Raw genomic sequence first — 13364 nt, 5'->3', positions numbered from 1 at the left:
GCAGGGCTGGAAAATTGTTCATCCAAACCGCAGCTCCCACGACACCCTCTGTAGGCATCTGTGGCTCCAGACTCCTTTGCAGCAGTGGGTGGGAGTTCGTAAACTCATCATTGTCACCAAGTCGGCCTCCTGTTAGATAGGGGCGTGAAACTCAGCAATGGGCTGTGCCACTGATGCAGCCACACAGAGCTGGCCTGGTGAAACCTGTTCCCTGCCCTGTGCCTCTCCCCTTTATGGGGATGGTCCCTTCAGGCCTGACAAAGCAGCTTGTGCTTTAGTTGCAGATGTCCAGGGGTTCACCTTGGCTGCTGGCTCCGCTGGAAACAGTGTTGCACTAGTCAGATATGAGAGCTGTGGGTTCAGTTGCTCCTGGACTCACGGCAGCTTTGCAGACAGTAACATGCCTCCCCCGTCATGGATTTCTTGGTAGCTGGGAGCTGATGCCCATAGGGACTCTTTGCCGTAAGCTTGGTTCCGTGCGTCAGACCTGGGATGGTGTCTGTCTCTGTGGTCCATGGCTGGGGCTACATGGACACACAGAAATCTCACCAGCAGTTTCCTGAGGAGTTGCAGGCAAGGCCTAGTGCAATAGCCCATCTGGCAAGGCAGATGGACAGTGCTGTGCTGAACTGAACCCCACTGGGACCAGAGGTGGTATGAGGGCACGTGCCATGAGAACTCGCTCCTCTGCATTGATCAGCCAGCTGCCACAAGCTAAGGGTGAACTTGGGCGGGGGGGGGGCGGTTGGCAACTTGTCTTGTGTGGATGCTATTCTGCTCTTGCTCCATGAGAGACAACAGCTCTGCAGAGCCCACAAGAAGGCCCTGGGAATGATATCCCACCGTGAGGCCTCTGTCCTCTCCTGTGCCACAAGCTGTAGAGCCAGAGCCAGCCCTTCTCCACAGGGAATATGGCTTTGAGCAGAGCCCCAGGCATAATGACTCTAAAAGCCACAGGGTAGCTCTGATTGCAGAAAAATGGGAATGAGAGGACAGGGAGTTCCTGCCCCTTCTTAACCTTGGCAGCTGCCCCTTTCTGAGCATTTAGTCCTGGCCAGGCTCTTGGGAGACCCTCCTAGCTGTGCTTGGCCGAACAAGGGTAGTCTTGCCCCTGTAAGTACCTCAGGCTATGGGCTGACACCCAGGCCAAGGGGCAACGAACACCATCGCAGGGTGGGGGGTCAGCCACGCAAGCCCCACACACTGGCTGCCAGGCTCCAGGGAGCAAACCCACCTCAGGTGATCCTGCTTCTCTGCCCCTTCGAGGCTCCTGCTTACATCCTGTCTCAGGGCAGTGGCTCTACTTCACATCTTCACTGTATTTGGGATCTGGCCCCACTTCCTAGGTCACGGAGCTTCACAGGCGTTCTTGACATCTTCTGAGACTGACAACACTGGGTGTTTTATGCATCATAAACCACGATGGCACATACAGATATAAACATTTCTCAGCTTTCAATGGACACTGCACACCTTGAATAAGAGTTTATTGGACAGTGGGCTAAAGCTTGCATCTACACACATCTTTGAGACCTAACTGTGCTCAACACCTGGGATTTCTGGGCCACGCTTAGTAAATGAAAGCCACAGGACTTGTCCAACACCACTGGTGGGGAAATGCTGGGTTTTGGTTCATCTCTCCTCTGTTTGAGGGGATGAGCACCAGTCTTTCTTACATCAGCAGCTCCCGCTCTTCTTAATGCATTCAGAATTTGAGCCATGGCTCCTCTATGTACACCCACAGGCTGCAGTGCCTGGGCTGGCTGAAGGCACCCAGTCCGTTGCTCACGGCCCTCCTGGATAGGGACACAGCTGCCCTTTGGGAATGGGTACTTTGCTGCAGCAGGGGAAGTCCTGGACCTCTCTGGGACCCCAGGAAAGCTAACCTACTTTTAAGAGCACACTTTTTCCTAGGGCTCTTTATTGTTTGTACCTAACACTGATCCATTAGCCAAGACAGGTCTGCTCCCAGGGTGCTCTGCCCATAGCAACATTTGGCATCTCAGTGCATGCTGTGTCCATGGGTGCTATGAGATGCGTACACAGCCTGTGCAGCCAAGGGCTTTCATCAGACATCAGCAGCCTGCTGGAGCCAGGACCTGCAGGGAGAGAGTGTTATCCCTCCTGTACTGAGGGGAAAGAGCACTGCAGGATTCCTGGGCAAGGACTATGCACCAAAATTAGGTTAATAAATCTTCCAGGCACCAAGAATCCGAGTGGCTGCAGCAGTATGTGTGACAGGACAGCACTGCCTGAGTCTCCTCAGGAGACCTGATGTCTCTGCCAGCACCTGTGATCCATGTAGGACCCATTAGCGGCTGCATCCAGGTGAGTCCCCTCTTGGTGCAGAGCTCATTTGTGCCAAGAATCCCACAGTGCTCTCTCCCCAGCGTCTGGTTCTCATTAGGATCCCACAGAGGTGGAGGGCAGGATGGTGCCAGGAAGTGCTGAGAGGGGTTAGGGCTGTTTTTGGGCAATGATGTCCTGGATGCAGGTGTACAGGAACATGTACTGGTCCTACAAAAGAGAAAAGGAGTTCTGGAATCAGGTTTCTGACAGGGGGACTCAGGCCTCCTGATTTCAAGACTAACCCTGCAGTTTGCTTTAAAAGTGCCTACAACCGCTTCATGAAGGAGATTAACTAACAGTATGTGATGGCAGAGCAAGATTCACTGTCCCAAATGGTCCAAATCTGTCCTGTGTCACCAGAGTTGCCTGGAAAGGAAAAATCAGGCCTGGAGCTTTAGATATACTGTGTTTTTTTTCCTGCAGCTTCATCATCTCCATTTGTAAAAACTGAAGGCAAATTTCACTGCTGCATGAGAAAAACACACTAATTTGCCTTCCTTAAACCACCCTGGCAGTTTTTGCTTATGCCGTGGGGTTTGTATCCAAAACAAGACTGCAGAGCAACTCCAGTGACACAGCAGGGCAGCAAGCAAGGTGCTTGTTGGTGTGCCCAAAGCAGTCTGGCCGTGACCTGAGTCTCGCCAGGTGAAGATTGATGGAGCAGAGAGTTTCCCTTTGTGGTGGTCCCAGCACACCCCACTCAAGGGTTGACAGCAGGTTAGGCTAGATCTCTGAAAGTTTCCACAGGCACAGAAAAAGATCTCGTGTTTTAAATCTAATTACATCATTTATATACTTTTAAGGTGGCTAAAATTATCCATCAGCACTGAATGAATGTCCAGAGATTCCAAGACCATTTTAGATTTGGTATGAGAGATTTTGGCAAACATCAGGCTGCTCCAAAACAATGCTATGCTATAAACTGCCCACGAAGGAAAGTGCTGGACATGTGAGGGTTGGGATGAGGACTGATGGGTGCAATGGCAGGGATCTGGGAAAGGCCCCTTTGAAGTTGTGGGAAAGGTAAATGAAGTTGTGCTCAATGTACAAAGCTGAAGGGCAGGGCAGGGCCAGCCTACAAACGCTGTGGGTCGAAATCACATGGTAGCCAGGAAGGGGGGATTAGGCAGTCAATAGAGGGGCCTCCAAACGCCTCACTAATACACTGGCTAAGCTGCAAGTCACGAGGTGCCTACTCTCCTGCTGGCAGCAGTTTTAGCCCCACTGAACTACTGGGAAAGCCACAGATCACACAATGGCTGTGACTCCAGGTCACCAGAGCATGTTTTCAATGAGCCGGGACTGACTGAGAAATCTGGAGTGACATTCTGGGATTGGCTTCAGACTGGGCACACTCAACCCCTGGTGAGATGTGAGAGTGCATCCCCAGAGACACATTGCATGCTGGAGCTGGGGTGCTTAAACACCCCAAGGTTATTCATGAACAATCACTCAAAGGTTCATTGTCCCCTTCTTTGGCTGCTAAAGCCTCCAAAAATCAGCTGATGGCCCCAAGCATGACAGCAGAGTGCCCTGCCAGAGATAAAGGCAGCATCCTAGCAAGTCCCCACGGTGACAGAGGAGGCTGGCAGCCACATGGCAGAGGCACGGGGCTGGAGGTTAGCCTTGTGTGTCCTTTTCTGGCCAGAACAGGGCATGCTAGGATCAGAGCGACCACTGCTCGCAGCAAGGTGGGGAGACAGCTGCTTCTATTGGCCCTTCCCTCCTCAGTGGGGCAGCAGCTTTTGAGCGATACTTGCTGTGCATTGATGGGCACATTGTGCCTCTGCTTGGCAAGACCACTGCTGAAACACAAAGGAGCTCCAAAGCAGAGGCAGCAGAGGCCTTGCCCTCCTCCAGCTCCCACCACATGTGTGGTTCATATTAATTAAGAATGTGATTAGCTGTTTGCAGGAGGCTCTGCAGCTGGGAAACCCCGGAGAGATTTGCCCCAGTTTTGCTGTCCCTTCTGGAGAGGGTTTCCAGGATGCCACATTGCCTTGTTCAGTGGTTGCAATAAATGAACGTGCTGTCCAGAGGACATCTGTGCCAGCAGTGCCTATCAGGAGTAGCATGTTGGGAGGCATGGGTCATGGTAGTCCTGGACCAGCATGGCAGGGCCTGATTGCAGTACCATCAAACAGTGCTGCAGTCCTGTGGCTCATGCTGCCACAGGGCAGCTGCAAACATGTCGCAGTGTCCTGCTGACCTCTTCCCAGCTGGCTGCAGCTGTGGCTGCAGGCTGCAGCTGGGAGCTGGTCTGGGTGGCAGAGCATGTGTCAGGGAAAAGCGCAGACACCCAGCAGGTTCTGGGTATCTGGGCTGATAGCTGTGCCCAGGGGCCCAGAGTGAACGGGAGTTGGCCATATGGGACCAAACTGGTGGTTCATGCTTTCTGGGGCAGGATGGAGAAAGTGTGTGGCTTGCATTTATCATGAGCTCACATGATATTTAATATAGTTTAGCTCCATAACTGAAGAGACAGAAAGCCTGTTCCTGGGGGATCACTGGGAAGAGACAGCATCCTTAGCCTTCAGCAGCTGGCAGAGCTGCAGCATGGGTAGAAAGGCACTGCATAGACTGGATGGATCCCAGGTGATGGGCAACACTCATGGAGTGGGAATGTGCAGCACACAGCCTGCTCAGCTCCAAGCAACTCTATAGGAGTGTCCCGTTCTCCCCCTTTGCTGCCTGACCAGGACATTCCCTGCCTGCCACTCTCCCTCCTTCCCACCTACCAGCGTTGGTGTCATGAGACAGCAGCTTCTTGTCAGGTGGAGGGTCACCCCATAGACATCCACGCTTCTTTCAGCTTTCAGTTGGTGCAACAGGCAATCGAGGGCAATCAGTGTCCCCATCTGGCTCACACCACCACTGCAAGGGACAGGGGAGAGGCACTGATTCCAGGCCAGGCTGAACCAAGCCTCTTTGGCAGAGGGCACTAGGCCAGGAGTCAGATGCCCCATGAGAACATGCAGCAACAGTGTCCCGCAGGGGTAGGAATCTGCGAGCACTGGTGTAGACTACAGGGACCCCTGAGGGGACCAGGAAGATGCGAGCCCCATAGTGCCTGTTGAAGGATCCTGGAGACCCAGCCTACCCTGCCCTGCTGAGCTGGGCATCCCTCACCCGAGCCAGCTCCACCAAGCTGGGCAGTGTGCCAGCTATGCTGGCTCCTGAGGGATCATGAGCTCTTCCTGGAAACAAGCAGGTGAGGACATCAGGGCTGCTCCCAGGACCTCAGCAGTTGGCCCAGGGATGGCCCAGGCACCTCAAACAGGCATGCTTGTTCCCCTGCCCCTGCCCCAGCCCAGTTTGCCTTCCCTTCTCCCATAGGGGTGGCAGAGCACTGCTTCATCTGACCTCCAGAGCTTCCCTGTCTCCCACAGACCTTCTCTCAACATGTCCCAAAACCTTGAGGTCTCTGGTGAAGGGCACTGGCTTGCTGGTGGCCATGTCAGGGTGCTGTGCAGCCTGGTGGGTACTGGCTCTTGGGGACTCCCCATGGGTGGAGCAGAAATCTGCTCCATCGTACCTGCAGTGCAGGATGAGAGGACTGGCTCTCTTCCGGTGGGGTATGCACCGTCTGACAGCAGTGAGGAACTCCACCAGGCTCTGGACATCTGGATGCTTCTTGCTGCTCCAGAGTGTATACAGGAACTGTTGCACCTGCTTCTCCTTTGCTTTCTTCTCCTGCTAAGACATAAGGAATTGGCATGGCTGTTGTGGAGGGAAGAGTGGATCTGCATGCAGAAGGGTTCCAGGTCTCCAACCCTTGGGCTGCCAAATGCTTTCTGTGAGCTGAAGTGCTAGGTTCTATAATGCTATCCAAACAGTCTCTGCTGCAGCATTGCCCATCATCTATCTGCCCAGTGGGGTTGGTGCATGTAGGAACCTGCTATCCTTCCCTTTTGGCATCCTACCTTTCCCCTTGAGAGAAAGAGAGACTGAGAACTGGGTGGGTCTTTGCAAAGGGGTCAGAAAGTCCTATTGGCCAGGTGGTGGGAGAAGCCTCCAAGGCTTCTCCTGTGCCTCTCCTGTCTGCTCCACAGATATTGTGAATATTGCAATCCTAGATTCCCTCCTGCATTCAAGGGCTACTGGCACTTTATTCTAGCAGCTCAGCCCAGACTCTATGGACACTTGAGCCCTTGCCCCTCTACACTTGTTTGCCAGCAGTGAAGAACATCCCAGGCAGTGGAAGCCAGACCACCCCCATGAACACATACATGTTTCATTTTGAGCTGGATACACCTCCATCCTGAACCAGGTTTCTCTGCACCACGCTGGATTGTCAGCATCTTTGTGCAGAGAGAGTCTCCTTCCAGGGGCCAGCATGCCTCAGTTGGGACCTGTGCACAACAGCAAGTTGGGCTTCATGTTGATGTTGGCCATTTTTCAGATCAGTCACCATCTTAGGGGTGTGTGATGGGGCTGGACTGAGACCACCTCCAACATCACTGCATGTCAGTTCATCCCCTGGCTGCAGCCTAGGGGAGTTTTGGCGACAACAGCAGATTGCAGCTAACTTCCCCATTCACACAGAGCTGCTTGACAGTGGGACTCTGTTCAGCAGAAGCTCTCCACCTCCTCCATTCTGTCCATCCACAGCTAGAGAGAGGCAGGAGCTGCTGTCCTTGGGGTGCTCTTGAGATGCAGCTTGAAGAATACCCATGGGGGAGAGGCAGCTGAGTCTAAAGACCCAGCCCATGGACCCAATGGTGGGCAGCACAGAACCTCTGTCTCCTGTGACATGCTGCAAGAGCATTTTGACATACAAAAGTTTCAGTTTTAGCCAAGCTGGTTCTGTATTCAAACTTCAGGGCACAATGAAAGTTTAAGTTTTGGAGCTACATTAGATTCCAGCTCCATTAAACAGGTTCCTACTCTACCAAGGTGCAGGTGGGCACAAAGCCTTACCTCTCCCTTCTCATGCCAGGGCAGAAGTGTTAGGATCGTGTGGACATCCTGTTCCCACACCAGGGTCCAGAACTCCTCCATGGTCACCTTGTCAGGCCCCTGGACAGCCCAGTAATCCCTGCTGGAACTGCAGCCCTGGGTGGGGAATGAGAAAGTAAGTCACTCTCCAGCTGGAAAGGGAGACAGAGGAATCCAGGCATCCCAAGTGACTGAAGGAGAGACATCAGGAAGAGATGGGAAGTTCAACATATCAGGAGGCAAAGAGAGAGGAGAAAGCACTGATGAAGAGAAGTCAGCATAGGCCAACATGGGAGAGGAAAAAGACTCATCCTCAGTCCCCAGAGGTGATGCTCTTGCCCACAAGAGCATGATGTACAGTGACAGAGCAGCAGTGACCAGTGGAGCTGGTGGAACAGTGCAAGAACCAGGCAGCAGAGAGCGAGGGTCGGGTGAAAAAGAGAGGAGCACCACTTGCCACCCACAGAAAAAGGAAGTGACAGGGCTCAGGCACTGAAGAGGGTGTTGCAGCTTTGTGGGAGGAGGGACAACTCACCGGGATACGCCACATCTGAAGGAGACCTGAAAAAGTGCCCTGTTCCAGCAGGGAAAACTTGACTCTGGAGCGATCATCTGCAAAATATGTGGAATATGAAGAGAGCCAGGGCAGCTTTGCTCTCATGCTGCTCTTGCAAATTGACTGCTAGACTCTGCCAAAGCTGCACATACCCATCAACCACCTTGTCCTCTCTCCATTTCTCTGAAAAGAATTATCCCTCTGCTGTGCTCCTGTTTGCCTTATGGACACTCACCCCCAGGGACAGCCCCAGAGCTTCTCCTGGAGATGCTGGAGGGGAACCCTTTCCTGTTGGTGGAGAGGTCCATAGGTTTCTATGCCAATCTCCTGCTCAAAGCAAGTCCAGTTAGGGCAGGTTGCTCAGTGTCTTTCCATCTGAGCACTGCATGTCCCAAAGGATGAAGATTCCATAACCTCTCTGGGTCCCCAGACCAGTGTTGACCACCCTCATGGGAATTTTTTTCCTTATACAAAGTCGGAATTTTCCATGTGTTCCAAATTGTTCCTGTTGCCTCTTGCTCTTCTAGGGTTCACCTCCAAGAAGAGTCTGTCACTGTCTCTCTACACCCTCCTAGCAGGTGGGTGAAGACAGTCGTAAGTTCTCCCTTTTGCCTTCTTTGCTGCAGGTTAAACAAATCCACCTCTCTAAACAACTCTTCACACATCATGTGTTCCAGCCCTGACCACCTTGGTAACCTTCCGGCCGACTCGCGCCAGCGTGTCACCGTACTCTTTTGTACAGCAGAGCTCTGCCCTGGTCCAGTCTGGCTCCACCCGGGTGAAGGAGCAAGGAGGCGAGAGGCGTTGGCAGCACTTACAGCGGAGGATGCTGGCAGAGGGCCGTGCCTGCTGGCTGCCGGAGGGTGGTGTCGCGGCGCTGGCTTCCTCCTTGACAGCCTCTAGGAGGGTCTGCCACAGCGAAAGAGGTGGAGAAGGCAGTGAGCGGAGACAGCTCAGGAGGAGCCGGAGGATCTGTGGGCTCCTGAGGACCCCTGGCCTCAGCAGAGGGGTGAATGCATTGGCTCTATAACCACCTCGCCAGGCCTCTGTGGGGTGGGCTGCCAGGTCTGGCCTGCACTGCCAGGAGACGTCTGCATTTCTCCACTACCATCCACAGGGTAACGGTGTTCGTGTGTAGGTTCCTATCCCTACCCTGCATGGGGGTCTGGGAGCGCCTGCTCTGTGCAGGATGTGTTAGGGAGCCATGTGCCCAGAGACGCGATGCCAGGGAGGGAAGGGGGTATGGCCAGAACAGCCAGGCTGCTGGAAACCAAGGCATGGGATGCACTCAGGAGGATGCTTCTTGGGTGTACCCCAGCCAGGCCAGGGGCTAACACTGCCCACTTCCCCCTCAGTTTGTGTGGCTGTGGTGGCACTCCCTGCAGCCCTGCTCAGGACAGGTCTCACCTCGTATTCCTTCAGGAAGCCCACATTGGACTTGGCTGCTTTCTGGGCATAGTGCTGTGCAAAGCTTTTGAGTGGGATGGGGCAGGACCTGGGGAAAGAAACCGGCGTAAGGATGAAGTTGAGCAAACCCAGCAGCATCCATGCTGTGTCCACAGTAGCTAAACAGGGCTGTGGACAGATCACCACCCCTCATATGCCTGGACCCTTGCAGCATACCAGCCTGGCTCATGCCAACCTGCTCTCCCTCAGGCAAGGCCAGGTCTCAGGTGCAGCAGAGCCCAGACCCCAATTGCAAGGGACAACATAGACAAATACACCTTTTCAGTGAGGGAGGAGAGAGTCTGACTGTGTCAATGTATGACCTCCAGATGCAGCCTCAGAGACTACAAGGCAGGCAGGCAAAGCCAGGCCTAGCCTGACCCTGCCTCTTCCTCATGGCCTCAGTTAGAAGGGACATCCCAAGACCACCCAGCTGCCATCAGCCCTTCCAGTTTGAACCCAATGCTAGTGCATGGCTGTGGGCTGAGGATTCAGAGACCGATATAAATGCCTTCCCAGGGCAGCTTTGCAGGGTACAGCTGTGGCATTGGCACAGCTCAGCACACTGATAGGCTTCTGCCACTGGAGGAAAGGGGGATGCAGTCCCCTGTGCCCTCTCAGTGTGCCTGGTGACTCCCACCTGGTTCTGGATTGGGCTCTGTATACTGCGGGGAACAACCAGTGCCAGAATGCCCCCCCCCGCAAAAAAACCCACAGGGTGGGATGCTTGTCTGGGGTGCCCCATCCTGCTGTCCTAGAACCTAGAACCAAGACCCAAGTTGAAATCAGAATTTGAACTTGCTGCCTGAAGGGGCTGTGGACTGGGGTGGGTAGAGTAGCAGGCAAAATGCTGCAGGCTCTTACGTTTCTGTTCCTGATAGACCCAGGAGTGGCTCCTCCAAGATCTTGTCCAGGATACAGCTGTGCAGGAAAATATACTGGGACTGGAAGGCAAAGGCAGACAGTGTAAAGCAGTCCTGCACCACACAGACAGCATGAATGGGTGAGGATGGCACTACATGGTGGGCAGAATATGTCCTACATTCATGCTCCAAAACCCTTGGCCAGTACAATCTCAGCACCCCTGGGTCCGTTCCCTGGGTCTCTTATCTGTCTTGAAGGGTAGGACTGACACTTTGTACCACCCTGAGGATTGCAAATATCAGCTGGGCTTTGGAGCAGCACAGGTCAATGATGTGGTGTGGGTCAAGAATCATCTGTAAAGGGCCTGATCCTCTGCTAGGTGCTCTTGGCTGTTCCTGGTCATAGATTGCTTTTCTGAGCCTGCTGGGAGGGCTCTGAGACTCCGCATGTTTTTGGTGTGGCTCTGGCAAGGCATGAAGCTGTTGGAGACCCCAATGGAAGAAGAGCAATTTCCACTCCAGCTGACTGTCCAAGGGTGATACCACTGCTTTGAGCAGCAAGATGATACAGCATCAGGTTAGGTACCAGCCTGGGGGTGCTGGAGCTTGCTGATGCCTGCCAGCCCTGCTAGCTTTTATGCCAAGAAGTGATAGGCCTTGAGGAAGAGAAAGTAGATGGCTTACCAGAGTTTGAATCATCTGGTAACGGTTCATCCGCAAGGTGTAAACAACACCAAATGTGTCCACTATCTTCTCCTGCTTCATCTGCTGTAGCAGACGGTCCAGGGCAAGGAAGGTGCCACTGCGGCCCACTCCGGCACTGAGACAGCACAGATAGCAAGGGATAAACTTCGCTGGACTCTGTGACTGATGGGTTCCCCTTTGGTTGCTAGCAATGGCTCCCAGCATGGCTCTGGGGCTGAGGAACCATTCAAACTGTCTTGAGAGGGTGCTGAACATCCTCAGATTTCCCAGTCCCCTGGGATGGAAGGCAGGTTACAAGCTCGCTTGTAATCCCCATCAACTAAGCAGGGAGGCTCTTTCCAGACCAGCTGTGTTCCCTGGATGCTGCTCTCCCTCCTCATGATCCCTACCCTGCATAGGTTCTGGGAGGGAGGGGGTCATGGGCTCATGCAGGAGTGGGGATCCTATCTCCCATGCTCTCTCCCATCTTCCCGTCCTGCCTTCTGCACTGGCTCTCTCCCCACAGAGCAGTGCCTCACCTGCAGTGCACAAGAGTCGGCCCGGCATCCTTGGTGCTCTGGATGTGTTCTCGGACTAGCTCCCTGAAGGCCATAATAGAAGTTGTAGACTCTGGGATCCCATGGTCAGGCCACGCTGTGTAGTGCAGGTGGGACACATGTCGCTGTGCCTGGAGGCCTTCCTGTTGGAGGGGACATTGATCATTAGTGTGCAGCTTGGCGGGACAGCCATGCATGCAGTCTGCAGTTCTGGGAGTGCTGGATCCTGGGACAACCATTTAGCAGGGTCTGGCTAACACTGTCCACACTGGAGCTGCAGAGAGGCCATGACAACAACTCATTGCCTCTCCTCATCCATCCTGGGGCTGCAAATGCGGGAAAAGCTCATCATCCCTTGGCTGCCTCTGGCCTCTTTGCACAGAGTCGGTGCCAGAGCTCTATGCACGTGGCTGTTACCTGGCTGGGAGAGACCCTGTGTCTGCTGCACTGTTCCATGGCTCCTACTGACCTGGCCTCTCTCCACAGCTCCCCGCCATGATGAGTTGTGTGGAGGTGGCAGGGAGGAGACTTGCCTTTGCCTACTCTGGGAATGTGCCCTCTTGAACGCTGTTTAGCATCAGGAGGCAAAGTTCCTTGAAGCTCCAGCTCATGTCCCATTTCAAGGATGGCAGGCCAGTGGGAAGGAAGGAGGAGATGATACACACTGAACATCTCTGTGTTACCAAACTATGAGGTGAGACAGACTGTTTCCCTGGGGAGTAGGCCTTGAACCCTGCTACTGGCAGAGAAAGGAGAGTATTCCAGATGTCTACCAACAAGGAGAAATACCACTGTATTCAGTGGCAGGTTCTCTCCTTAGCAAACCCACAGGCTTCGATGGTGCTCTGAGTCTGTCTTCTTGGGCTCTTACTCACGTGCCACAGTTTGAACTCACGCATGGTCCACTCTTCAGAGCTGCTCTGCTTCAGCAGGTGGACCTGGACCAGCCCGTAGGATACTGGGGCAGATTCTGATGGCCAGTAATGATCACAGAGGACCTAGGAAACAGGCAGGTCATGGTCACAGCAAGGCCAGTGCAGGGAAGACCAGGCCTCGCTAACCCACAGGGGTCACCTCATGGCTCTCTGGGAGCACCTGGACACCTCTTTGCAGGGGAGGCCAGGGAAGCAGGGACAGGACTGTGGGGAACAGGCAAGGGTGGTTCCACCAGGAGCTTGGCACAGCTCTCCTCCACCTCCCCTTGTCTTGGATCCCAGACCCTCCTCCAGAAAATGGACCTGTGCAGGTCTCACTACCCATGGCTTGGCTGTGGTGAACATGCAGTGCAGACCTACCCGCCCATTCTCCATGCACACTGTCAACATGATGATGTTGTAGACGTTCTGCTCCCATACCAGCCTCCAGAAGTCCTCTATTGTTTTCTTCAGAGGCCCCTGGGTGGCAATGAACTCCTGCTGGGATGTGTAACCCTAAGCAAGAGCCGGACAAAGAGTTGGCAAGTTCCCAAGGCAGATGGGTCCCGCCCTGGGACAGAGTCAGTGCCTGGTCTGCCTTTGTGGTAGACGTGGAGATACCCATTTTCCTCAGCCCAGCTGCCCATGTGGGCACAGCTACCCCAGCAGCTGATCTCAGAGGTGCCACCACACAGGAAGCATGTGCTCCCCAAGACATGCTCACTACATATTTGGAATGAAAGATACAACCTCCCACACTTCCCTCCAAGGAATTCCTAATCCAGCTGCAACCAGGGAAAGACAGACTGGGGTCTTTCTTGTGCTCCCCAACCATAACTTGAGGTAAGGTAAGCATGCAAGGTCTCAGGCCTGCTTCTTTGCCTTTATCCCTTCAACACGCACATGCACTGCAAATCCACAAACATGCTGTGTGCCCCTGGCTGTTACCTGGGAAAATCCCCCAGATGGGGGACATGGTCACAGGTCCAAGGTTGTTCAAATGCAGCTGTACAAAGCAGAAGGAGAAAGAGCAGACAGACAGATGGGGCAGAAAGCT

At 53.9% G+C, this 13364-nt stretch overlaps 1 protein-coding gene across 6 annotated transcripts in view; it reads right to left on the bottom strand.

The window, feature by feature from the left end:
• Positions 1–1470: 1470 nt before the first annotated feature.
• The window catches only part of LOC112983865 (receptor-type tyrosine-protein phosphatase V-like), a 44002-nt gene continuing 32108 nt past the window's right edge, over positions 1471–13364 (bottom strand). For 5 of the 6 annotated variants that reach the window (XM_064498230.1, XM_064498231.1, XM_064498233.1 and 2 more), the window contains 13 exons: positions 12689–12823; positions 12269–12391; positions 11376–11536; positions 10837–10972; positions 10154–10233; positions 9251–9338; positions 8662–8752; positions 7823–7899; positions 7270–7404; positions 6579–6701; positions 5885–6045; positions 5088–5223; positions 1471–2517 (listed from right to left, as the gene is read on the bottom strand). In XM_064498230.1, the coding sequence (XP_064354300.1) occupies positions 2458–2517; positions 5088–5223; positions 5885–6045; positions 6579–6701; positions 7270–7404; positions 7823–7899; positions 8662–8752; positions 9251–9338; positions 10154–10233; positions 10837–10972; positions 11376–11536; positions 12269–12391; positions 12689–12823 (1506 nt within the window). In that variant the 3' untranslated portion in view covers positions 1471–2457. The remainder of the gene's footprint in view (positions 2518–5087; positions 5224–5884; positions 6046–6578; positions 6702–7269; positions 7405–7822; positions 7900–8661; positions 8753–9250; positions 9339–10153; positions 10234–10836; positions 10973–11375; positions 11537–12268; positions 12392–12688; positions 12824–13364) is intronic. The other variant, XM_026101244.2, reaches the window with a different exon arrangement.

Source organism: Dromaius novaehollandiae, chromosome 27 (genome assembly GCF_036370855.1).
Source record: "Dromaius novaehollandiae isolate bDroNov1 chromosome 27, bDroNov1.hap1, whole genome shotgun sequence".
Classification (NCBI taxonomy): Eukaryota; Metazoa; Chordata; class Aves; order Casuariiformes; family Dromaiidae; genus Dromaius; species Dromaius novaehollandiae.
Note: the sequence above shows the minus strand (reverse complement) of the source record. Positions and strands in the feature narration are given on the sequence as shown.